We start from the raw sequence: 26,971 nt of genomic DNA, 5'->3' as shown, positions 1-26,971 counted from the left end.
GCCTTTTCTCTCTCTCTGCCCGGTCTAACTCTCTCTGGCAAATTTTGGCATTGGTATATTCAGGTTCAAAAAGATCTCCCATTGTCTCTGTGCCAAAACCAGTTTCTTCATCATTGGTGTCTTAGTCAGACATGTTGTTGCTGACATTCCGAGCAGTTAACAAAGTGAAACAGGCGTGGCTGTCCCAGTTCCCAGACAACTTGCCAAACTACTTTCGTCATCACCAAAACCGTCCAGGATCTCAGCTCACCGGACGCTTTCGGAGGTAAAGTCAGTGTGGATCAGAGGTGCTCAATACGTCGATCTCGATCTACCAGTCGATCGCCAAGGTCGTGTGGGTAGATCTCCGTGTCTCGTCTCGGACTCGTGTTTGGACTCGGTCTTGTCTCTCACTCGAGGTGTGACACTCAACAAGTGTGATCATATTTCATTCCGGCCGCTGCTGTTGGTAATAAACTTGTAGCGGGTGCAGGAGCGTGTGGGGCGTCTCAGTGCAGCCTGTGCGCTCATTGAAACCCGCGGAGACTCTACGGCGCATCACAAACACACACGCTCCCTATGCACGGCTCGTCTGCGACAGCGTGTGCCCTCGTGTACCAGCGTGCATCACAGGGCAGGTTCAACTTCCTAAACATCCTACCTGTCCACCTGCCTCACGTCAGCACGCCGCCCCTCGCCTTTTCACGCTCTCGCTCCTTCCTGCGTACAGCGAACACAAGCCCCTCCCACAGTGCGGCTGATTAGAAGAGCAAGACCAAACGTGAAGCAAAAACCAGTCTAAATTTGTGTTCCAGTGTTGGCACAAAGCAGGTCTACAGCATAGAGCGGATCTACAGAACAGACCTACTGCCACATTTGGCTGAAGTTTGTCTAACAAAAGTGACAAATGCATCTGTGTTTGTCACGATGTGCGTTTGGTTTGGTAAACGTGCAGAGGCTGGTAAATATCACTGCAAAACCAGAAAAGAATGAAACTCCAGTTTGGAACTTTAAAAAACAGGTTTAAAAATCTTCCTTCACTTTTTTCACAGTTTTGTGTAAAGTGTCAGAGGAAGTTCTCTTAAAGAAGAGGTTCTCAAACTGTGGGGGAGGGTCCAAAAAAGGGGCACAGAGTGTTTCAGTGCAGTTTGTTTGACTTTGTATTAGGTCGATCATTTTGACTTGGTCATTTTATAAGAAGCTCACATGATGAAAAAGTGTGAACACCTCTGATGTGGATGAAACACAGATTCATGTCAAAAAACCTGAACTATCCCTTTAACTTGAATTTTTGGCCTTTCTGTTAACTTCTGCTTGACCGGGACCATTGTAACGCGCATCACTGACATTTGTACCGAGTAAAATATTACATTTTTTCCCTGTAATGCCTTTACTTTACATTACTGCGTTACAGCAAAAAGCAACACATTACAGTAAATCGTTACTTTTAAAACACTGGTTGCAGAATGATACAAAAAAATTCATGTTCTTAAATACCTTTAATCCTGAGAGAGACATTTCAGGCTCATCTCCACCTCCAGATGCAGACAGTTTATTAATCGCATTTTTAAACTCCGATATGTCTGTCGTCTGTGTGACTGGTCCAAATTCTGATTCGTAACAAAATCACAAAGAACGGATCAAGTTTGAGAGATTTACTAAGACGATTAAAAGTGAAGTGACTTTACCTGGGTCGTTAAATGGGACGAGGAAATAATCCGAAGGCTCGTTTTCGGTTCCCACGAGGTTGTTTATTATCGTCGACGTCACATACTTGACCACTTCAATGACATATCCCATACTCCCCGTTGTGTCAATCACAAAACATAAAGCTTTGCCTGGGCTGAGCCCCATCGTACTGAAAGAAACCATCACAATTATAAAAATAGTCTTAATAAATAAGGATCATCTGAGCCAAACAGTTGGATGTACTGAGCAAACTGTGTGGACTAAACCAGGTCTAAACCAGGACTAAACCAGGTCTAAACCAGGAAACCAGGACTAAACCAGGTCTAAACCAGGACTAAACCAGGTCTAAACCAGGAAAACCTAAACCAGGACTAAACCAGGAAACTAAACCAGGACTAAACCAGGACTAAACTAAACCAGGTCTAAACCAGGACTAAACCAGGACTAAACCAGGTCTAAACCAGGTCTAAACCAGGACTAAACCAGGACTAAACCAGGACTAAACCAGGTCTAAACCAGGTCTAAACCAGGACCCAGGACTAAACCAGGACAGGGACTAAACAAAGACTAAAACCAGACTAAACCAAGTCTAAACCAGGGACTAAACCAGGACTAAACCAGGTCTAAACTAGGACTAAACCAGGACTAAAAAACTAAACCAGGTCTAAACCAGGACTAAACCAGGACTAAACAAAACCAGGTCTAAACCAAAGACTAAACAAAGGACTAAACCAGGACTAAACCAAAGGACTAAACCAGGACTAAACCAGGACTAAACCAGGTCTAAACTAAAGGACTAAACAAAGACTAAACCAGGTCTAAACCAGGACTAAACCAAGGACTAAACCAGGTCTAAACCAGACTAAGGTCTAAACCAGGACTAAACCAGGTCTAAACCAGGACTAAACCAGGACTAAACCAACTAAACAAAGACTAAACCTAAACCAGGACTAAACCAGGTCTAAACCAGGACTAAACCAAAGGACTAAACCAGGTCTAAACCAGGTCTAAACCAGGACTAAACCAGGAAAACCAGGAACTAAACAAAAGACTAAACCAGGTAAACCAGGACTAAACCAGGACTAAACAAAGACTAAACCAGGTCTAAACCAGGACTAAACCAGGACTAAACAAAGACTAAACCAGGACTAAACCAGGACTAAACCAGGACTAAACCAGGTCTAAACCAGGTCTAAACCAGGACTAAACCAGGTCTAAAACCAAACTGTTGTAGCAGTGTGCGCCTGCTGCCTTCTGCCACCAGGTGGCGCCTGGGCTTATAAAAGGGCACTCCCCGTAGCGCCTCGTTCTCTGACCTTGGCGCACTTCCGGGATTAGGCTCCGCATTGTCGCGCACAAGTAAACAACCGCTGTTCTCTAATCACAATTGTGATTTTATAATTGAATGTGTGGCTTTATTGTGGTGCCACTGCTCCTCGAGTCCTGATGCGCCCGAGCGAAGTTATGGCTCGTGAGTTTCTGGGCCATGTCCAGTGGCGTTGTTGGTTTTATGTTAATTATATGACTTTGGGGTTCTCCTACACACCCCTCCCATATGCGCCGCTCCCACACTGTGATAGAAAAATGTAACCGCCCGTTTACTCTTGTAACTTGTGTGATTCAGTAAATACGCAGCGGCGGGAAAGTGACCCTTCGACAGTTAAGAGCTGCAGCGGCGCCACTGTCCCTCGCCGCGAGTAAAACCCTGAATTCTGCCTTCTGAGTTTATTTCTGTTCATATCTCTGTTATTTTCTGACAGTTCTATTCAGTTTTCTTAGATTTTTTTTGCACGCCGTACTGTTTCATACCGTAAAAAGTCTTTGTGCCCGACCGTGGCGAGCACGTCGTCCAGCAGCTCGGAGGTGGCGGCTGTTGCTACTTGTGCTGCTTTCAGGTGCAGATGTCCGTGGGAGGATTTCACACCGTCTTTGTTTATTCCACCTGTGGCGTCGCTGTGCCTTGTATTGTCCCTCCTGTCTCCGTGGCTACATTTCCCTGTGAAAAGCAATTTGTAAAAATAATTCTGCAGATTTTAAAATAAACTATTGAGAACATTAGGTGATATTTACTATGTACTAGTACACAGTGAGGAAAATAAGTACCCTATTAACCGCAACTAAAAATGACCGCGCCCCGCAATCCAGAGCACCCCATACACGAATCCACTCAGGTGTCCCAACACGACTTCAGTAAACTACAAAGCCGCAGCACCCGCAGACCCACAGACACACACATCACTCCACGCCAACGAGGAACGGAACAGAGGAACGAACTGAAAAAGCGAGTGCAACGTGCCGCTTAAATGTACCAAATAAATGGATGTATTCCATCATATCTTGTGTTATTCCATCTTTGAACTGTTGATGAAGGTACAGGATTTTTCAAAAAAAAAAAAAAAAATGTATTTAAAATGATAAAAATGTTCTTGGAAGGACTGACATATTTTATAGAAACTGTTTCCTTTCATTTTGAAGTAATATTAAAGTATTCGGAAGAAAAAAGTTGACAAATTATGTAAAATCCTGCACCTTCTACTTGCGTTGCACAATTTTATGAAGCCATCACACTCTGATGGTTACGTCATCAACACCAATAAGCCTGCAGCAAGTAAGTATTAATACTAATTTGATAAAAAATAGCAACAAAATCAATGGTCCTGGTCAAGCAGAAGTAAACAACAAGGCCAAAACTTCAAGTTAAAACATCTGATATAAAAATGTATTGAACAGATACATATGTACTCTAGTTTATCAAACTGTTGACCTTTTTTCTGTTCCATTTTTGGTTCTAAAGTTCCATCTGTTTTAAACAGACCATGTATGAAACATGCAACAAACATTATTTCCCAAATTTCAAAGACCCAAAAATCATGTAAATAAATGGATGTATTTCATCATATCTTGTGTTATTCCATCTTTGAACTGTTGATGAAGGTTCATGATTTTTTTTTTTTTAAGTATTTAAAATGATTAAAATGTTCTTGGAAGGACTGACATATTTTATAGAAATAGTTTCCTTTCATTTAGAAGTAATATTAAAATATTCAGAAGAAAAAAGCCACAAATGATGTAAAATCCTGCACCTTCTACTTGTTTGTACAATTTTCCCTCCGTTACTTTTCCCTCCGTTACCATGACCTTTATTAATAAAAAATCTCATGAGTCAAAAAGTAAGAGGTTTTTCAACCTAATCTTGTACCATATGGTAGAAAACTATATGAAGCAAATATTCAAACCAGTTTGTTAAGGATATGTAAGTGAGAACCAAGAGTTATCACTGTTTGGATTTATTGACCAAAAAGTTGAAATTGAAAGAATCTCACAGGTTTAACTTGACCCTGTTGGAGTGTAACTCTTTCCTACATTCTGATACTTTACTTATTTCAATAGTTCCTCTAGTTTCTGAATAAGAGACATTTGAATGTCAAAAATCTGACCCTGTTTCCCTCCGTTAACACTTGACCGGACCCTTATTTTCCTCACTGTAAGTAAAAGTACATAAATTACCTATTGGCTTGTTATTAAAGGGAAACGGGGAGAAGTAGCCAGAAGTCAGAAGGTTTTCCTGGAGAATATCTTCCAAAATGTTGTTGGTGCAGTTTTCAGTGCAGTTACGGCAGGTTGGTTTGTTTTTGGCTAAAAAAGTATAAAGTCATTTTCAGATGGTTTTTAGATTTGGGATTTGTGCTTCTTAAGTGTCTTGTATAAGTTTAGCTGCAAACCTGCTGCAGTCTCCAGCGCCGCATCTTTCCTGATCAGATTTTTGTTTGGCAGATCGTTGCCCAGTTCTATCCAGTTGCTGTGACTGTAGAAATCCTGTTAAGAGCAAATATTATTCTGATTGTCTCATATTTAAAATAGTTATATTTAACTGATGTAACTGAAAATGAAATGCATGAGCCTGAAATAAATCAAACCTGTAAAGTGTGTAAGATTTCTCCAAGTTTATATCTCGCTGCAGCATAGTTTCCTCTCTTGATGTTGGCTTTTACTATGTACAGTCCGTCTGTGATCAGCTCCTTTCCTTCGTCAAAACTTTCATCGTCAAAATGGTGCCTTGAGGATCGGTCATAATCAACATTGACTAAAGAATTAAAAGCTTTGATCTCAAATTTATTCATGGCAAAATTCCTGGCTGAACTTGTGGCTGCACATGCTTCAAGGAGAGACTGTGCTGTCAGTGTGGCCTGCAATAAAATATAAACATTTAAATAAAAAAAAACCCTCATTGGAATAGTTTGTACTTTACTCGTTACGACGATCAGACAGATTGTTTTACCGGGGATGTGAACTCCCTGCCCTCCTCCCGGGCCAGAGCGCGGCAGGCCCGGGCGGTCACCTCTAAAATGGCCTGTTCAGTGATTTCCCAGTGACTCTGAGAATCAGGGTCTTGATCCAGTTTGAATCCACCAACTCCTGTTGTTAAAAACAACAAACTCAACAACAAGAGTCCAGACATCAGCTGTGTTCTTCTAGTCACGATCTTCCCCAACCTGAAATAGAAACACGATAAGAACCGTGTCGGACAGGTCTACCAGGTCTAAAACCAGGTCTAAAACCAGGTCTAAACCAGGTCTAAACCAGGTCTAAACCAAGTCTAAACCAGGTCTAAACCAGGTCTAAACCAGGTCTAAAACCAGGTCTAAACCAAAAACCAGGTCTAAAAAAAACCAGGTCTAAACCAGGTCTAAACCAGGTCTAAACCAGGTCTAAACCAGGTCTAAAACCAGGTCTAAACCAGGTCTAAAACGTCTAAACCAGGTCTAAACCAGGTCTAAAACCCAGGTCTAAAACCAGGTCTAAAACCAGGTCTAAACCAGGTCTAAAAGGTCTAAAACAGGTCTAAACCAGGTCTAAAACCAGGTCTAAACCAGGTCTAAACCAGGTCTAAACCAGGTCTAAACCAGGTCTAAACCAGGTCTAAAACCAGGTCTAAACCACCAGGTCTAAACCAGGTCTAAACCAGGTCTAAACCAGGTCCAGGTCTAAAACTAAAACAGGTCTAAACCAGGTCTAAACCAGGTCTAAACCACCAAAACCAGGTCTAAACCAGGTCTAAACCAGGTCTAAAACCAGGTCTAAAACCAGGTCTAAACCAGGTCTAAAACCAGGTCTAAACCAGGTCTAAAACCAGTCTAAACCAGGTCTAAACCAGGTCTAAACCAGGTCTAAAACCAGGTCTAAACCAGGTCTAAACCAGGTCTAAACCAGGTCTAAACCAGGTCTAAACCAGGTCTAAACCAGGTCTAAACCACCAGGTCTAAACCAGGTCTAAACCAGGTCTAAACCAGGTCTAAAACCAGGTCTAGGGGTCTAAACCAGGTCTAAACTAAACCAGGTCTAAAACCCTAGGTCTAAACGGTCTAAATCTAAACCAGGTCTAAATCAGGTCTAAACCAGACCTGTCTCCTCCTCTTCTATCAATCATATTTTTAAAGACTCGATTTCCTCGTCTTTGTTTCTCTACAACAAATCAAATAATCCAAAGTATTCAGATTACATTACTCACTTTAAGTAATTTAATGGATTATGTTACAAACTACATTTTGGTGTGTGTAATCTGTAATCTGTAATCTGTAATCTGTAGGGGATTACATTTTAAAAGTAAACTTCCCAACACTGGAATAAAATGGAGCTAAAATAGTGTAGAACAAGTTTGAATCTTTTTAAAAGGAGGTGAGTCTCTAATATCATTTTACTGGAGGATTGAGAAAAAAGTCATAACATTTCTACATTACATCACAATTTTTACAAGAATAAAGTTACAATTTTGTTATAATGAAATCATAGTTACAGTTACAGTTTTACAATTTGGATCTAAACCGATCTAAACTGATAAAAAAAAAAAATAATAATAATAATAATAATAATTTTGCTGGCGTTTTGAGAAAAAAGTCATAACATTTCTATATTACGTCACAATTTTACGAGAATAAAGTTTTTTGTTTTTTTTTTATAATAAAGTTGTAATTTTATGAGAATAAAGTTGTCATTGTACAAGAATGAAGTTGTAGTCAAAGTAAAGATGTAACTTTATGAAAATCCAGTTTGTATTTGATGCGTAGAAGCAGAGATGTTGAAATTTTACAACTTTATTCTCATAATCTCATAATTCTCATCATTTATTTTTTTATATGACTCTTATAGTCCTTTGTAGAGGCGTTTACCATCTCACGTCTCGTTGGTTGTTTTTTTTAGTCTTAGTATAAATCCTTAGATCAACACAATAAGGGAATAAACTGTTCCTTTCATTTTTGTGAACGACACCACTGCAAAATTCAAACTAAACACTTTAATGTCGTGTTCGTGCTGTGTAAACTTTGCTCCGAGGCAAGAAAAGTGACGTAAAGAAGCTTTTTTTACCACAGCGTTATGTGAAAATGAAGGAGACTTTCAGGCATTTTCACTTTGAGTTTGCTCTTCCTTGAATTTGCATAAGATCATTTAAAAGGTTTAGATTTTCTTTGGACCTTGGGTTTGGACCTGGTTTAGATCTGGTTTAGACCTGGTTTAGACCTAGTTTTAGACCTGGTTTAGTCCTGGTTTAGACCTGGTTTAGACCTGTTAAATCCTGTTTAGACCTGGTTTTAGTCCTGCTTTAGTCCTGCTTTAGTCCTGGTTTAGACCTGCTTTAGTCCTGGTTTAGACCTGGTTTTAGACCAGGTTTAGAACTGGTTTGAACCTGGTTTTAGACCTGGTTTAGTCCTGGTTTAGACCTGATTTAGTCCTGGTTTAGACCTGGTTTATTCCTGGTTTAGTCCTGGTTTAGACCTGATTTAGTCCTGGTTTAGACCTGGTTTAGTCCTGGTTTAGACCTGATTTAGACCTGGTTTAGTCTTGGTTTAGTCCTGGTTTAGTCCTGGTTTAGTCCTGGTTTAGACCTGGTTTAGTCCTGGTTTAGTCCTGGTTTAAACCTGATTTAGACCTGGTTTAGTCTTGGTTTAGTCCTGGTTTAGACCTGGTTTAGACCTGGTTTAATCCTGGTTTAGACCTGGTTTAGTCCTGGTTTAGTCCTGGTTTAGACCTGGTTTAGTCCTGGTTTAGACCTGGTTTAATCCTGGTTTAGTCCTGGTTTAGACCTGGTTTAGTCCTGGTTTAGTCCTGGTTTAGACCTGGTTTAGTCCTGGTTTAGACCTGGTTTAGTCCTGGTTTAGACCTGGTTTAGTCCTGGTTTAGTCCTGGTTTAGACCTGGTTTAGACCTGGTTTAGTCCTGGTTTAGACCTGGTTTAGTGTCCAGCAATGAGTGGAATTGCTGAAGAAAAAAAAAAAGAAAAAAAAGAAAAGGGATTTAGCCCAAAATGTGAAAACAGTAAAATCCCTCTGTATAATCCATTTACTTCAACAAAGTAACTGTAATCCAATTCCCACTCACTGAAACAGTAACTGTAACTGAGTACAGTTACTCATCATTATTACATCCATATCAATTAAATATTAATAATTAATAAACAAAAAGACAAATAGAGACTTACTGTGTCTGGTGACGGCCGCTCGAGTGATTCACCACAGTTTGGATCTAAACCAGAGACGTCAGAAGAGACTGGTTCAACCTGTTGAACAATTCAGTGGAAAAAGTTTTAAATATAAAAAGAAATAAATAAACAAACACCGGTGTTCACCTGTGTTCACCGGTGAACACCGGTGTTCACCTGTGTTCACGGTGTGTTCACCAGTGTTCACCTGTGTTCACCACTGTGTGTTCACCAGTGTTCACCAGTGTTCACCTGTGTTCACCAGTGTTCACCTGTGTTCACCTGTGTTCACCAGTGTTCACCTGTGTTCACCTGTGTTCACCAGTGTTCACCTGTTCACCTGTGTTCACCAGTGTGTTCACCGTGTTCACGTGTCACCTGTGTTCACCAGTGTTGTGTTCACCTGTGTTCACCTGTGTTCACCTGTTCACCTGTGTTCACCAGTGTTCACCAGTGTTCACCTGTGTTCACCAGTGTTCACCTGTGTTCACCTGTGTTCACCTGTGTTCACCGTGTGTTCACCGGTGTTCACCTGTGTTCACCGGTGTTCACCAGTGTTCACCAGTGTTCACCAGTGTTCACCTGTGTTCACCAGTGTTCACCTGTGTTCACCTGTGTTCACCAGTGTTCACCTGTGTTCACCTGTGTTCACCTGTGTTCACCTGTGTTCACCTGTGTTCACCTGTGTTCACCGTGTTCACCAGTGTTCACCTGTGTTCACCTGTGTTCACCTGTGTTCACCAGTGTTCACCGGTGTGTTCACCGGTGTGTTCACCTGTGTTCACCTGTGTTCACCGGTGTTCACCTGTGTTCACCTGTGTTCACCTGTGTTCACCTGTGTTCACCAGACCAAACACATTTACACGTTACACTGCAAACTCACGCAAACTGTTTGTACCAAGAAGGAGCCAGAGTTGGGAAGGTGACTTTTAAAATGTAATCCAGATTACAGATTACAGATTACAGATTACAGATTACACACACCAGAATGTAGTTTGTGACGTAATCCATTAAGTTATTTAAAGTGAGTAATGTAATCTGAATACTTTGGATTATTTGATTTGCTGTAGAGGAACAAAGACGAGGAAATCTTCACATAAAATGTTTTATCTGATAAAAGAAAATAAACAGGCCGAGTCTTCAAAAAGATTATTGATAGAAGAAGAGGAGACAGGTCTCGTTTAGACCTGGTTTAGACCTGGTTTAGACCTGGTTTAGACTTGGTTTTAGACCTGGTTTAGACCTGGTTTTAGACCTGGTTTAGACTTGGTTTTAGACCTGTTTTAGACCTGGTTTAGACCTGTTTTAGACCTGGTTTAGACCTGGTTTTAGACCTGGTTTTAGACCTGGTTTAGACCTGGTTTTAGACCTGGTTTAGACCTGGTTTAGACTTGGTTTTAGACCTGGTTTAGACTTGGTTTTAGACCTGGTTTAGACTTGGTTTTAGACCTGGTTTAGACTTGGTTTTTGACTTGGTTTAGACTTGGTTTAGACCTGGTTTTAGACCTGGTTTAGACCTGGTTTTAGACCTGATTTAGACCTGGTTTAGACTTGGTTTTAGACCTGGTTTAGACTTGGTTTAGACCTGGTTTAGACCTGGTTTAGACCTGGGTTTAGACCTGGTTTTAGACCTGGTTTAGACCTGGTTTAGACCTGATTTAGACCTGGTTTTAGACCTGGTTTAGACCTGGTTTAGACTTGGTTTTAGACCTGGTTTTAGACCTGGTTTAGACTTGGTTTAGACTTGGTTTTAGACTTGGTTTAGACCTGGTTTAGACCTGGTTTTAGACCTGGTTTTAGACCTGGTTTAGACTTGGTTTAGACTTGGTTTTAGACTTGGTTTAGACCTGGTTTAGACCTGGTTTTAGACCTGGTTTTAGACCTGGTTTAGTCCTGGTTTAGACCTGGTTTAGTGTCCGGCGATGAGTGTAATTACCGAGAAAACAAAGTAACTGTAATCCAATTCCCACTCACTGAAACAGTAACTGTAACTGAATACAGTTACTCATCATTTGTACTCTGATTACTCCAGTACTTGTAATCTGTTACTGTCCGACACTGGTAGGAGCCTGGTTAAATCTAAATGTTTTATATCTATTGTTTTCTCCAATGGGTCAGACAGTCAAAACAGATTGAGATTAAATACCTAAACGTACGATGTCGTGTGTCGTGGTTCGTCATTAAAGAACATGTGACTACAAAGCCAAACAAACTGCACTGAAACACTCTGCGCCTCTTTTGTGGAGCCTCACCCTCAGTTTAAGAACCACTTCTATAACAGAACTTTCAACAGCACTTTACACAAAACTGAAAAAAAAAGTGATTTTTAAACCTGTTTTTTTCAAGTTTCTCACTGGAGTCACATGGTTCGTACTAGTTTTACAGTGGGATTCAGCCTCTGCACATTTACCAAACTAAACCCAGATGTATTTGTGCACATTTATTAGGCAAACTTCAGCCACATGTCGCGGTAGGTCGACTCTGCGCTGTTGGCGTCGTCTGTACCAACACTGGAACATACATTTAGATCAGTTTTTGCTTCGCGTTTTGTCTTGTCTTGTAAATTATTAGTGCATATTTAGTACATAGTGTAACAGTCTTATAATCCCAAACCTAAACTGGGGTTCGGTCAAGTGGTAACGGAGGAAACAGGGTCAGATTTTTGACATTCAAATGTCTCTTATTCAGAAACTAGAGGGACTATTGAAATAAGTAAAGTATCAGAATGTAGGAAAGAGTTACACTCCAACAGGGTAAAGTTAAACCTGTGAGATTCTTTCAAGTTGTTGACAAAAAATTTAAAAACTCATGTCGGTAACGGAGGGAATGAAATATGCAGCACTTTTTGGTCAATAAATCCAAACAGTGATAACTCTTGGTTCTCACTTACATATCCTTAACAAACTGGTTTGAATATTTGCTTCATATAGTTTTCTACCATATGGTACAAGATTAGGTTGAAAAACCTCGTACTTTTTGACTCATGAGATTTTTTATTAAGAAAGGTCATGGTAACGGAGGGAAAAGTAACGGAGGGAAAATTGTACAAACAAGTAGAAGGTGCAGGATTTTACATCATTTGTCACTTTTTTCTTCTGAAAACTTTAATATTACTTCAAAATGAAAGAAACTATTTCTATAAAATATGTCAGTCCTTCCAAGAACATTTTTATCATTTTAAATACTGAAGACTGTATCAAGTGGTGGTTTGAATATTGTTTAATGAAGTTACACATTGAGTTGAAGCTTAAACACTGAGATCTTATCTGTTGAACAGCACCATTGTGTTTCTTACATAATGTGTGACCTATGTGCTTCTAAGCAAATTCCTTTACAGAACTGGACTGTGGAGATAAACAGCTGGTTTATCTAAACAGACTTGGTGTGATTTACAATGGTTTGGAGGGGGTTGTCACTTCCCCCAAAGAAGAAATGCTGACGCTTCAAGGCGACGATTCAAGGCGTGAAACATCTCATCATATTATTTGCATATTCATATGGATGTTTATAAAAACTGGGTTGAAGTATTCAGAGGCAGTCAGATGCCTGATGTAAATCCTCTGTAACTTTGTCGGCAGTTTTAGGGACAACGATTTGACCCAGAGCTCTGTATTAGAATTGTATTGTCAGGGGAATAAACTGATTTAAATTGATTGAGTCTAGTCATTTCTGATAGAACACGCCTAACAATACATAAAAAAAAATCATGTACCTTCATCAACAGTTCAAAGATGGAATAACACAAGATATGATGAAATACATCCATTTATTTACATGATTTTTGGGTCTTTGAAATTTGGGAAATAATTTTTGTTCCATGTTTCATACATGGTCTGTTTAAAACAGGGGGGTCGAACTCATTTTGTTCCGGGGTCGTGTCCAACCGACTTTGATCCCAAAGTGTCCGGATCAGAAAACTCATGTCATATAAACCCCAAAAATAACAATAAGTTCAAATATTTGTGCAGAGAAACACAAATCTATTACAGAAATCTTTTTTAATTGATGAACTCTTTCTTATTATAATATTATAATATATAATAATATTATGAACAACCTGAAACTTGAAGAAAAATTCAATTTCAACACAATGTTTTAACAATAACTTGTCTGTAAACATAAATCTGAGGTATTTGTACTTTAATAGAGTAGATTTAACAGTGTACAATTTTTACTTTTACTTCACTACTTTTAAGATCAGGTATTTGTACTTTCTACAGACACCTGCTCCTCTGGTTTAGTCCTGGTTTAGATCTGATTTAGTCCTGAAGTAGACCTGGTTTAGACCTAATATAGACCTGGTTTAGACTTGACAAAGGCCTGGTTTAAACCCAATTTAGATAAAAAGAAACAGAAAACGCACACCAAGATTCCTGCAGAGGTGCAAATGCAAGGAGTAGCCAGATCAGGGTGAAAAAATGCATAGCAAACTCGGTTGGCCGATGTCCAAATACTATTTTATTAACAAAATAACGTTTCGGCAAAAAAAGCCTTCATCAGATATTTTTCTTGTCTTGGATCACAGCACACAAAATGGTTGCCAGCCCAGGTGCCCAGATACCCACTCAATGAACGGGAGGTCCCAAAGTGAGGTCACCCAGTGAGTTCAGTCCATTCTACAACAAGAAACAACTGTTTACATAAAAAAACATTTTATAAAATACAGAAGTAGTTGGTCTATCACAAAAAACATCTTAAATCAAACTCCACATTCAGTCCATGAGGAGTAAGAGTTTTAAGATGGTGAATCCAGAAGTGTCTCTTTTTGACAGGAGCATCTCTAGGTTCCCACCTCTAGGGGGCAGTTCCACATGTTCAATGCCGATATATCTTAAGGAAGAGTTCATGTTTTTACATCTGATTGTTCTCCTCTGCTCTGCAATCCGTGTTTTTAAAGCCCTGCTGGTTTTACCCACATAAGCTTTACCACAGGGGCAGGTGATCATATAAATCACAGACTTGGTGTTACAGGATATAATTCCTTTGATCTTTATTTCTTTACCAGTGTGAGGAGCTTAAAACTGTTGCAGCGATATGTGTAGTTACACTGACTGCACCCACCACAACGACGATTTCCATCAGGAATAGGAGTCAGTATAGTTTGGCATGATGTGGTTTGATTAGGAGGAAGGTAGAAGTGCACAAGTCTATCTCCAAGGTTTCTTCCTCTTTTATACACCACTAGGGGGAGCTCTTTGAAAGCCACACCCAATGAAGGGTCAGTTTTTAGTATATGCCAATGTTTAGTTATGATGTTTTTGAGTTGTTCCGCGGGTTTTGAGTATCCAGTAGAAAATATAATCCGCTTATTGGCATTTTTTGGAGGGTTGACCCTCAGAAAATCAGATCTAGGTTTTCCTTTAACTTTAGTGGCAGCATCATTTAAAATAAATTTCTTATAACCCCTTTGTTCAAAGTTTGTCATCATATTACTTAAATTTCTTTCAAAGTCATCAGTTTTGTGGCATATTCTTTTAAGCCTACAAAACTGGCTGTATGGGAGACTCTTTTTCAGTGGAAGTGGATGTTGAGAGTCAGCTCTAAGTAAAGAATTTCGAGCTGTAGGCTTTTTATATAAGTCTGTATACAGCTGATTACCTCTCTGATGATCCACAAGTCCAAAAAACTCAAGTGCTGTTGATCATGATCCATTATAAAAGATATATATGAGGAGCGTGAGTTCAGATAAGCAAAAAATGACTCAAGTCTCAATTTAATACCTTTGAACAAGCAAAAAATGTCGTCCAAATATCTCTTCCATAGACATATGTTTTCTTTGAATTCATTATCATGATAAATAAACTTTTCCTCAAACAGACCCATGTATAAGTTACAGAAGGATGGTGAGAAAGGGCTACACATAGGTACTCCGTGTTTTTGAATGTAAAAAGTGTCCTGAAAAACCCAATAGTTGTTTTTCAATATAAGCCACGACATATCCAGAATAGAATTCAAAGAGGGAACCTCAATGTTCAATTTGGTCACATAATGTTTCATTGCCTCAATACCCCCATCATGTGGAATGGAGGTGTACATAGAGTTTATATCAAAAGATACCAAATACCATTCCTCTTCACTGGAGACACAGTCTATAGATTCAACAAAGTTGATCATATGACCTGTGTCCTTTATGAAGGAAGGTCTGATAATACTATCAATAAAAATAGACAGATTAGATGTGAGTGAGCCAATACTGGCTACAGTTGGTCTCCCTGGTGGATTTTCAAGGCTTTTGTGTATTTTTGGCAATATATAGAAAGTAGGAATAATAAGGTAATCCACTTTAAGAAAGCTATATTCATTTTCAGAAATCTCACCATTCTGTAACAATAAACTTAAAGCTTCATGAATAGAGTTCTTAAAATCATCTGTAGGATTACTTGGAAGTTTCTCATAGAATGTATTGTCTGATAATTGTCTCATACATTCCTTTATATAGTCAGATTTTTGTTCCGGGGGTCGTGTCCAACCGACTTTGATCCCAAAGTGTCCGGATCAGAAAACTCATGTCATATAAACCCCAAAAATATCAATAAGTTCAAATATTTGTGCAGAGAAACTCAAATCTATTACAGAAATCTTTTTAAATTGATGAACTCTTTCTTTTACAAAATATTATAATATTATGAACAACCTGAAACTTGAAGAAAAATACAATTTCAACACAACATTTTAAAAATAACTTGTCTGTAAACAGGAATAAGTCCATTTTTGTTGTAAAATCCTGCACTCGGCTCCACTTTTCTCATGTTGGACATTTTTCTGATGAGGGTGTCACGGTCAACAGTCAAAACGATCGTCCTTTAAGAGCGTTTGGAAAGAGACAAGTCTTCATTTGTGCTGCTCTGGTGGGAGGGGCCACGTACAGAGACGCTGGAGACGCTGCTGTGATAAACACCACAGAAAATTACCAAGATTTTAATAGAAAATATCATTCAAATATTTGAGTAGAAAATCAGCCAAGGGCCAGATTAAAGGTCTTGGAGGGCCGGATCTGGCCCCCGGGCCGTATGTTTGACCCCTGTGGTTTAAAACATATGGAACTTTAGAACCAAAAATGGTACAGAGTGCAGGAGTTTCATTTGTGAGTTAGCGTGTCTTGTGGTCATGATCTCACTCTGAGGGGAAGTGACTCTGCACAGGAAAAGGGTCTCGGAGTGGCAACACAAAAGCTGAACTTAACTTTACATTTTAAATCGTTGTTTTCGGCGAATACAGCGATTTCAAAACAGTAAAAGGTGATTTAAAGACGTCGTGTGTTTTAGTGTAATACTCCCTCTGTAATCACTGGATATTTATTGTTTATTCTGTGTTTTTTCTCAGTTTTGTGGTCAGATTAAAAAAAAAACAAACTGTTAAACTTTTTTTTTCGAGGTCACAGGAAACTTGAAGCAGGAGAGTGCAGAGAATCAGCATCCTGTACAAAAGCAAAGTACATCAAACCCCACGTCAGACTGACACGGACATGGACCTGGCCGCGCTCTGCTCGTTCCTCGGTAAGAAACTTTTTAACGTCTGTCTGAGCAGGAACGAGCCGCCGACACACTGCAGCTCAACAGAAAACATGATGGAACGTGATGAAGTAAAAGTACTGAAGTATTTAGGGCATAAATCTGAGGTATTTGTACTTTAATAGAGTAGATTTAACAGTGTACACTTTTTACTTTTACTTCAGTACATTTAAGATCAGGTATTTGTACTTTCTACAGACACCTGCTCCTCTGGTTTAGTCCTGGTTTAGACCTGGTTTAGACCTGGTTTGTACCTAAAATAGTCCTAATTTTAGCCCTAGTTTAGTCTTGGTTTAGACCTGGTTTAGACCTGTTTTATACTAGATTTAGACCCGGTTTAGACCTGATATAGTCCTCCTTTTAGCTCTAGTTTAGTCCTGGTTTAGTCTTGGTTTAGACTTGGTTTAGACCCAGTTTAGACCATGTTTAGACCTGGTTTAGACTTGGTTTAGACCTGATATAGTCCTAATTTTAGCTCTAGTTTAGTCCTTGTTTAGTCTTGGTTTAGATCTGGTTTAGTCCTTATTTTGACCTGGCTTACTCCTGGTCTAGCCCTAGTTTAGTCCTGGTTTAGACCTGATATAGACCTGGTTTAGTCTTGGTTTAGACCTGAAATAGTCCTAATTTTAGCTCTAGTTTAGTCCTTATTTTGACCTGGTTTAATCCTGGTTTAGACCAAATTTAGACCTGATTTATACCTGGTTTAGATCCAGTTTAGACCTGATATAGTCCTAAGTTTAGCTCTAGTTTAGTCCTTGTTTAGTCTTGGTTTAGATCTGGTTTAGGCCTTATTTTGACCTGTCTTACTCCTGGTTTAGACCTGGTTTAGAACTGATATTGGCCTGGTTTTAGCTCTAGTTTAGTCTTGGTTTAGTCCTGGTTTAGACCTGAGTAATAGTAATAGTAATAGTAATAGTAATAGTAATAGTAATAGTAATAGTAATAGTTTCCTCATCACAAACAGACCTGGAGTTGGGTTTTGTTTTTTGTTAAATATGCAGGATATTTCGACTGAGTATTTTATTGATTTATATTTTACATTAGAACATGGATTGTAAAACAGCATAACGTGAGTCTTCATTTGTTTTTCTTTTCAGTGTCTTTGAGAGTTTTCCCGAGTCGTGTGCAGTTCTTTCAGTACGAATCGGTTTATCTGAGCTGCGGAGATGAAACCAACGCATCTGAATGGACCATCATGAGGAACACGACTCGTCACAAAAACCAGAAAAACCCAGCGCAGGTTAAATCCCGCTGGTATTTTAACAGTAACTTGTACTACAAAGACGCCGGCGTGTACTGGTGCCAGTCTGAAGATGGACAGTGTGGGGCTGTGGTGAACGTCTCTGTGACCGGTGAGAACAGAAGGTTTCGACACTTGGGGGATTTCTACATGTGTCTCTAAATGTGTAATGTTCAGTTCAGTAGTTACCACGGTGACACAATACACACACATATACACATAAGGGTCCAGTCAAGGTGTAATGGAGGGAAACGGTCAGATTTTTGACATTCAAATGTCTCTTATTCAGAAACTAGAGGAACTATTGAAATAAGTAAAGTATCAGAATGTAGGAAAGAGTTACACTCCAACAGGGTCAAGTTAAACCTGTGAGATTCTTTCAAGTTCAAGACAAAAAATTTAAAAAACTCACGTCGGTAACGGAGGGAATGAAATATGCAGCACTTTTTGGTCAATAAATCCAAACAGTGATAACTCTTGGTTCTCACTTACATATCCTTAACAAACTGGTGTGAATATTTGCTTCATATAGTTTTCTACCATATGGTACAAGATTAGGTTGAAAAACCTCTGACTTTTTGACTCATGAGATTTTTTATTAAGAAAGGTCATGGTAACGGAGGGAAAAGTAACGGAGGGAAAATTGTACAAACAAGTAGAAGGTGCAGGATTTTACATCATTTGTCGATTTTTTCTTCCGAATACTTTAATATTACTTCAAAATGAAAGGAAACTATTTCTATAAAATATGTCAGTCCTTCCAAGAACATTTTTATCATTTTAAATACTTAAAAAAAAAAAAAAAAATCATGTACCTTCATCAACAGTTCAAAGATGGAATAACACAAGATATGATGAAATACATCAATTTATTTACATGATTTTTGGGTCTTTGAAATTTGGGAAATAATTTTTGTTCCATGTCAGTCTAGTTCTTTGTACATGTGTGTGAACATTTGGTGTTGTTCGTGTTATCTGGAGGGACTCACAGCCTCTTCGTCGGGCGGGGCCCTTGGTGCCTCTTTGCCTTTTGAAACGGGCCTGTCTGGGTTTAGGTCTGAAGATGGAGTTGTAAAAACGAGACAGATGATGTCTGAGTCCTCCATTTCTGTTCAAACATGGATTGTCTTTCTTAACAAAAACAGATTCTTTAACTCCTCTGTCAAACCATTTTCTTTTGTCTGGCTCAGATCTGTACCTCACTGTCCTCAAACGACTGACCTGTGGTTTTTAGGTGCAGATGTGCAGCAGTGGCGGCTGGTCAGTAGGGGCGCAAGAGCGACGCACTCCCTCACTTGACCTCGATAAAAGAAGAAGAAGAAGAAAAAAAAAATAAAGTTGTTATTTTGTATTAGGCTATATGTTTAATATTTTGTTTAAAAATGAACGTGTATCTGCATAGGCATATTTTTATCACGTTAGATGTGCTCATCTCACTTTATTTGAGTCATGTGTTTGGGATGTGAGTGCGGTGAGTCGGAGCGGCCTGATAGTTTCTGTGGAAGAGCCGGAAGTTTTGAGAATTTTTTTACGTCATGACGTTGCTTCTGCCCATGACTTTACATGAGCCTTAAAATCCGTGTTTGGGGCGCAGGGTCGGAGCGACATGAAATGCAGTGATTGTTCTGAATAAACATGAAGACACATGTGGACCTGTTGTGGATGAGCTGCTCTGTCCTTCAGCTCTGACTCTGACACATGTTACTGCCACAGGATCATGAGGAGAACAACAACAGCTGTGTGCTGTTCGGTTATGGAGAGTTCGTACATGTGCGTCCGAGGAACAGTTTTACGCTGTAGTTTTACAGCGAGAAAAGAAGCATTAAACTGGAATGAGCTTCTGGCTGCGGTGAGACTCTCCGGCTCTGATTCTGATTCACACACTGGATAATGGCGGCTAGTTATTACTTAAACCACCCCACAGTAAAGCGCGAGGACAGACCCGCCCCCGGGACCCAGGACCCACGCGCCCCCGGGACCCGGACCCACGCGCCCCGGGACCAGGGACCAGGACCCACGCGCTCCCGGGACCAGGACCCACTCGCCGCCGGGACCAGGACCCACGCGCCGCCGGAGCCTCTCGGAGCCAGGACCCACTCTCTGCCGGGGCCGGGGCAGTCGCTCGCTGCTCTGTCCGCCTCTGCCCGCGTGTTTCTCGGTGTAAAAGTGTCACTGGGCGCAGCGCACAGAGACATAAGTCCACCTGTGTCCTGGTGTTAATATGAACTGGTGTAACTTTCAGATTTAAGTGGGAAGTGGGATTAAGACAATTTTACAATCAGCTCGTGCACTCGGCTCCTGTACCTCTTGTCACGGACCAGTTTTATCTCTTCTTATTGGACAATAAACTTTTGGAGACAGAACCAGTGGGACAGCGGACAGAGGAAACACTCTGCTTCAGTCTCTGGAGAAGGTAAGAGGCTGGTTTTCATTAGTTTGGGGCAAATCTGAAGATGGAGCCTCACAGGTAAATAGTGTTATATTTAAATAGTGCGTAATTGAGCTCGTGGGTGGAGCTGTTGTCGTTTGTTCATGTTGTGACCATAGCCCCTTATTGTTGTTTTGCTGATGTTGTTGAGGATGGGTGTGAGCAGTGTGTTACCTCGTGTTGCGTTACCTCGTGTTGCGTTACCCTCGTGTTGTGTTACCCTCGTGTTGCGTTGCGTTACCTCGTGTTGCATTACCTCGTGTTGCGTTACTCTCGTGTTGTGTTACCCTCGTGTTGCGTTGCGTTACCTCGTGTTGCATTACCTCGTGTTGCGTTACTCTCGTGTTGTGTTACCCTCGTTTTGCGTTACCTCGTGTTGCATTACCTCGTGTTGCGTTACTCTTGTGTTGCGTTGCCTCATGTTGCGTTGTGTTACCTCGTGTTGTGTTGCCTCGTGTTGCGTTACCCTCGTGTTGCGTTGTGTTACCTCGTGTTGCGTTACCTCGTGTTGCGCTGCCTCGTGTTGCGTTGTTGCGTTACCTCGTGTTGCGTTGCCTCGTGTTGCGCTGCCTCGTGTTGCGTTACCTCGTGTTGCGTTGCCTCGTGTTGCGTTGCCTCGTGTTGCGTTGCCTCGTGTTGCGTTGTTACCTCGTGTTGCGTTACCTCGTGTTGCGTTACCTCGTGTTGCGTTACCTCGTGTTGCGTTACCTCGTGTTGCGTTGCCTCGTGTTGCGTTGCCTCGTGTTGCGTTGTGTTACCTCGTGTTGCGTTGACCTCGTGTTGCGTTGCCTCGTGTTGCGTTGCCTCGTGTTGCGTTGCCTCGTGTTGCGTTGTGTTACCTCGTGTTGCGTTGCCTTGTGTTGCGTTGCCTTGTGTTGCGTTACCTCGTGTTGCGTTGCCTCGTGTTGCGTTGCCTCGTGTTGCGTTGCCTCGTGTTGCGTTGCCTCGTGTTGCGTTTGTGTTTGCCTCGTGTTGCGTTGCCTCGTGTTGCGTTGCCTCGTGTTGCGTTGCCTCGTGTTGCGTTGCCTCGTGTTGTGTTACGTTGTGTTGTTGGGGCTGGGTGTGAGCGGTGGATCAGGTTGTGCTGCTGCATAAACTTGGGCAAAACTGCGCTTGGCTGTGCGTTGTGCTCTGATAGTTCAGCCAATAGTGACCAAAATGACTGTCTTTTTCTGTTTCATTATAATACTATGTAGCCTATATATAATAAATATATTTATAATATATATTTATAATTTTATAATAACGGCAGACTCAGGTCCCGTGTTGCTCTCTCGTCTCTCGTCTTCTTGTGAAGTGTCTGTTTAGTTTCTCCTGTGTGGCGTTCACTTCAGTCTTCACTACGCTGAATGGAGTAAATCACATTACTTCATTTGTGGCTCGGGGGTTTTGTTTTTTTTGTGTGGACCAGTTTCTCTCTTCTACTTACAGCTCCATTTTCAAACCTAAACAAAGAAAACTAGAGTGAAACTTTGTGGGCTCAGAGGTGTGAACGTTCCACCCAGGGCCCCGGATGATTCTGTTAAATGACTCCGTCACGGTCCACACCCAGTGCAAGTTCAACAGACCGAGCTACAAACAGAAACTAAAGAATTCAGAGTAGTTTCAGTGTAGTTAGCGCCCCCTTCAGGCAGATATAAGACAGTGTCCACCAACGTCTCACCAGAACTGAAGAAGAAGCTTGGATGAGCTGAGAAACATTTAGATCAAAACACTTTTGTCCAGTAACAAAACAGAATTTTTCCTTTGCCATGGATCCTAATGGACGACAGGGATTCTCCAAACGTCTGAGATAAAAGTTGAACAGCTCAAACCTCGTGGTCTTGGCCTGATCTCGTCAGATCTCAGGCCTGGATGGACGACAGACCAGTGACAGAGCAGGAGCCACAGGGAGGCGTCAGTGGCAATAACTGTTGTTGTGTCCTTAGGCAAGACACTTCACCCACATCGCACAGTATGAAAGTGTCATGTGCAAAAACACAGAACGTCACGATGGTCGTTTGAATCTGATGGGTCAAAGGTCACAACAGCGAAACAAGACAAAAAAACCCAAAAACCTTTAGTTAAATCTCAGACGTCTCCTCACTAAAGCAGGACTAAACCAGGTTTAAACCCAGGACTAAAACTAGGTCTAAAACTAGGTCTAAACCAGGACTAAACCAGGACTAAAACCAGAGCTAAAACCAGAGCTAAAACCTGGTTTAAACATTATGACACTAACAGTGGTGTGAACATATTTTAAAGCAGCAGTGTCTCATATAGAAATCACTTCTCTATCAATAATATTTTTAAGTAAAGTCTGGAGTTTTTCTTTTCTTTTAGCAGATAAAACAAAACTTCTCATGTTCAGATCCTCGTCTTTGTTTCTCTACAGTAAAACAAAAGTCTGTTCATGGAGACTTGAACTCAACAGACAATTTGAAGAAAACAAACATGAATTTTCAGGATGTGGTTGGTACATTCATGTCGTTTTAAAAAACACGACAATATCAAGTAATCCAAAGTATTCAGATTACATTACTCACTTTAAGTAATTTAATGGATTCTGTTACAAATAGTGTTGGGAAAGTGACTTTTAAAATGTAATCCCCTACAGATTACAGATTACATACCCCAAAATGTAGTTTGTAAAGTAATCCATTAAGTTACTTAAAGTGAGTAATGCAATCTGAATACTTTGGATTACTTGATATTGTCATGTTTTTTAAAACGACATGAATGTACCAACCACATCCTGATAGAGAAATGATTTTTATATGAGATCACTGCTGCCTTCAATTATGTCCACCTACTGTTACTGTCATGTTGTTTAGTCCTGGTTTTAGACCTGGTTTTAGACCTGGTTTAGTCCTAGTTTTAGACCTGGTTTAATCCTGGTTTAGTCTTGGTTTAGTCTTGGTTTAGTCCTGGTTTTAGACTTGGTTTAGTCCTGCTTTAGTCCTGGTTTAGTCCTGGTTTAGTCTTGATTTAGCCCAAAATGTGAAAACAGGAAAATCCCGCCCTGTAATCCATTTATTTCAACAAAGTAACTGTAATCCAATTCCCACTCACTGAAACAGTAACTGTAACTGAATACAGTTACTCATCATTTGTACTCTGATTACTCCAGTACATGTAATCCATTACTCCCCAACACTGGTTACAAACTACATTTTGGGGTCTGTAATCTGTAGGGAACATCGTGTATATTTATTCTACCCGTTGCTCAGGGTAACCATTGTTTTTGCAGATTTCTTGAGTTAAATTTCTTTGTCTTGAACTTGTGCGTTGTGCTTCTGTTGTGTTTGTAGCTGGAGATGTGATCTTGGAGAGCCCACCGCTGCCTGTAACAGAGGGACACACAGTCACACTTCGGTGCATTTGGAACCCAGACAAACCGAGAACTGAAGGAACGTTTGAGTTCTTTAAAGACGGTTCTTGTGTTGGGAACAGCTCCAGCGGAAACCTGACCATCCCCTCTGCGTCTCACTCAGACTCTGGGCTGTACACGTGCAGCCACCAGGGGGCGCTGTCTGCAGAGAGTCCACTGCACGTGCTCAAAACGGGTCAGTTACCTTCACCTTATTCCAGAAGTTCATCATTTGGGTTTGTGTTATTGTTCATGGGGCTGTCGGTTTCAACACAAAATATGTTCTATATGAATCACAAAACTGTTCAATTATTTTGGTCCGGGGTCGTGTCCAACCGATTTTGATCCCAAAGTGTCCGGATCAGAAAACTCATGTCATATAAACCCCAAAAATAACAATAAGTTCAAATATTTGTGCAGAGAAACACAAATCTATTACAGAAATCTTTTTTAATTGATGAACTCTTTCTTTTACAAAATATTATAATATTATGAACAACCTGGAACTTTAAGAAAAATACAATTTCAACACAAAGTTTGAACATGATGATGGTTTAGTTTAACATCGTTTAGTTTTGTTTTAGTCCTGGTTTAGTCTTGTTTTAGTCCTGGTTTAGTCTTGTTTTAGTCCTGGTTTATTCCTGGTTTGGTCCTGGTTTAGTCTTGTTTAGTCCTGGTTTAGTCTGTTTTAGTCTGTTTTAGTCTTGTTTTAGTCCTGGTTTAGTCCTGGTTCAGTTCCTGGTTTAGTCTTGTTTTAGTCCCATTTTAGTCTTGTTTTAGTCCTGGTTTAGTCCCGGATTAGACCTGGTTTAGACCTAGTTTAGTCCTGGTTTAGTACTGGTTTGGTCCTGGTTTGGTCCCGTTTTAATCCTGGTTTAGTTCTGGTTTAGTCTTGTTTTAGTCTTGCTTTAGTCTTGTTTAGTCCTGGTTTAGTCTTGTTTTAGTCCTGGTTTAGTCTTGTTTTAGTCCTGGTTTAGTCTTGTTTTAGTCCCTGGTTTAGTCTTGTTTTAGTCCTGGTTTAGTCTTGTTTTAGTCTTGGTTTTAGTCCTGGTTTAGTCCTGGCACAGACCTGACTCAGACCTGATGTAGTCCTCGTTTAGACCCATGTTGTTTCGTCCATGTCTGTGCGTCTCGTTTATTTATTTGTTTGTTTGTTTGTTTGTTTGTTTTGTTATTGAGGTCAGTTTGTGGTTCTGTTCACAGCGGGGAGCCCCCCACAGCTCTCCGACAGCCCGGCCTCCGTTCTCTCCTCCGTCATCCTCATCGTCGCGCTTCCTGTTGCCGCGGTGACGGTGGCGACAGCGGCTCTCGTCTGCGTCGTCCTCGTCTGCGTCAGGAAGAAGAAGAAGAAGAAGAGGAGGAAAGGTCAGACCTGCTTCACCCTCACAAACTTACAAACACGAGAGAAACGAGCTGAGCCGCAGGAAAAGTCCGGGATCTGTGTGTCGTTCGTTCCTTCGTTTTTCAAAATAAAACCAAAAATAAGAAAATGAAAAAAAAACAACTATTTTCTTCATTATTTGTCTCCAAAACCAAAATGAAAAAACAGAAAATGATTCATTTTTTTCAGTTTTCGATTTTGTGTTTAAATGAAAAATGGAAAAAAAAAACGGATAACGGACTAAACCAGGACTGAACCAGGACTGAACCAGGACTAAACCAGGACTAAAACAAGGACTGAACCAGGACTGAACCAGGACTGAACCAGGACTAAACCAGGACTGAACCAGGACTGAACCAGGACTAAACCAGGACTAAAACAAGGACTGAACCAGGACTGAACCAGGACTAAACCAGGACTGAACCAGGCTCGGAACCTGACTGGAACCAGACCAGAACTGAGACCAGAACTGAGACCTGGACTGAGATTGGGACTGAAAACGGTTTAGTCCTGGTTCAGTCCCTTATTCGTTTTTTCCATTTTTCATTTAAACACAAAATCAAAAACTGAAAAAACAAATCATTATCTGTTTTTTTTATTTATTTTGGTTTTGCAGACAAATAAAGAAGAAAATTGTTTTGTTTTTTTCCATTTTCTTATTTTTGGTTTTATTTTGAAAAACGAATAAACGAACGAACGACACACGGATTCGGGTTAGTCATTTCTCTGTCTGGAATGTTCCACAGCTCTACCTTTTCATTTATTCAATTATAACTGGTTTTACAGCTCAAAAATTCCAAGAAAAACAAACATTAAGACTGTGATCGGGGTCCCCTCTCAACAGATCTGACCTGTAACTTGGTCCGGTTTGGTCTCCATGGAGATAGAAAGGTTTAATGCCACACGAACATTCTAGACGAAACAATAACATCTTTTAAAATGTAAATGTTCACATTAATATGCGCTGTCCCTTCACAAATAAATAAGAAAATAAGAAAAATCTCCACGAAGAAAAACGTTTGACGGACGCTCCACCAGAAAAGTTACACAATGCAGCTTTAAATTTATCTTCTGCTCACCTGATTTTTTATTTTATTTTATTTTTCTGCAGAAAGCGAACAGTGTGACGCTCTTTACGTCAATGTCATGCGCTTCTCCAGACGAACAGCAAAGATGAAGCAGCTCAAAGGTAAAAAAAATAAATAAATAAATAAAATGAAGAGTAAAATTTGATCTGTTTGGTCATTTACAAATCCAAGGCTGTTTTTAGAACGTGTTTGAAGGACGTGAACAGTTTTTGAGTCTCAGTTATGATCAGTGTTGGGGAGTAACAGATTACATGTACCGGAGTAATCAGAGTACAAATGATGAGTAACTGTATTCAGTTACAGTTACTGTTTCAGTGAGTGGGAATTGGATTACAGTTACTTTGTTGAAATAAATGGATTACACAGAAATATTTTCCTGTTTTCACATTTTGGGCTAAACCAGGACTAAAACCAGGACTAAACCAGGACTAAACCAGGACTAAACCAGGACTAAACCAGGTCTAAACCAGACTCTAAACCAGGACTAAACAGGACTAAACCAGGACTAAACGAGGACTAAAAACAGGACTAAACCAGGACTAAAAAAGGACTAAACCAGGACTAAACCAGGACTAAACCAGGTCTAAAAACAGGATAAAAGGACTAAAACAGGACTAAACCAAAAACAGGACTAAACCAGGATCTAAACAGGACAAACCAGGTAAACTAAAAACAGGACTAAACCAGGACTAAAACCAGGACTAAACCAGGACTAAACCAGGTCTAAAAACAGGACTAAACCAGGTCTAAACCAGGACTAAAAAAAGGACTAAACCAGGACTAAAACAGGACTAAACCAGGACTAAAAACAGGACTAAACCAGGTCTAAACCA

General features: G+C 40.3%; 2 protein-coding genes across 4 annotated transcripts in view; one reads left to right on the top strand and one right to left on the bottom strand.

Annotated features, from left to right (window-relative positions):
- Window positions 1–6,142, bottom strand: part of LOC110172747 (uncharacterized) — a 47,236-nt gene extending 41,094 nt beyond the window's left edge. Inside the window, exons 1-7 of the mRNA XM_055156796.1 lie at window positions 5,948–6,142; window positions 5,586–5,855; window positions 5,391–5,484; window positions 5,176–5,304; window positions 3,478–3,664; window positions 1,668–1,837; window positions 1,477–1,589 (exon numbers count right to left, since the gene is read on the bottom strand). Of these exons, the coding sequence (XP_055012771.1) occupies window positions 1,477–1,589; window positions 1,668–1,837; window positions 3,478–3,664; window positions 5,176–5,304; window positions 5,391–5,484; window positions 5,586–5,855; window positions 5,948–6,127 (1,143 nt within the window). The 5' untranslated portion in view covers window positions 6,128–6,142. The remainder of the gene's footprint in view (window positions 1–1,476; window positions 1,590–1,667; window positions 1,838–3,477; window positions 3,665–5,175; window positions 5,305–5,390; window positions 5,485–5,585; window positions 5,856–5,947) is intronic.
- Window positions 6,143–15,933: 9,791 nt separating this feature from the next.
- Window positions 15,934–26,546, top strand: LOC129409868 (low affinity immunoglobulin gamma Fc region receptor II-a-like). Of its 3 annotated transcripts, none has more exons than XM_055156750.1 (6): window positions 15,934–16,379; window positions 16,516–16,637; window positions 17,750–18,004; window positions 23,611–23,865; window positions 24,873–25,034; window positions 26,162–26,537. In XM_055156750.1, exons 2-6 carry the CDS (start codon window positions 16,607–16,609, stop codon window positions 26,254–26,256), a joined length of 798 nt encoding a protein of 265 aa, XP_055012725.1. In that variant the 5' UTR covers window positions 15,934–16,379; window positions 16,516–16,606; the 3' UTR covers window positions 26,257–26,537. The 3 variants fall into 3 exon arrangements, with proteins under 3 accessions (XP_055012725.1, XP_055012724.1, XP_055012727.1); XM_055156749.1 differs by having other exon boundaries at window positions 15,935–16,379; window positions 16,523–16,637; XM_055156752.1 differs by lacking the exons at window positions 15,934–16,379; window positions 16,516–16,637 and adding an exon at window positions 16,650–16,759 and having other exon boundaries at window positions 26,162–26,546.
- The last annotated feature ends 425 nt before the right edge of the window (window positions 26,547–26,971 follow it).

The sequence above is a fragment of the Boleophthalmus pectinirostris genome, unplaced genomic scaffold (assembly GCF_026225935.1).
Source record: "Boleophthalmus pectinirostris isolate CB_2022bp ecotype Guang Dong unplaced genomic scaffold, ASM2622593v1 HiC_scaffold_20, whole genome shotgun sequence".
Classification (NCBI taxonomy): Eukaryota; Metazoa; Chordata; class Actinopteri; order Gobiiformes; family Gobiidae; genus Boleophthalmus; species Boleophthalmus pectinirostris.
The sequence above is the reverse complement of the archived record's forward strand: the minus strand, read 5'-3'. Positions and strand labels throughout refer to the sequence as shown.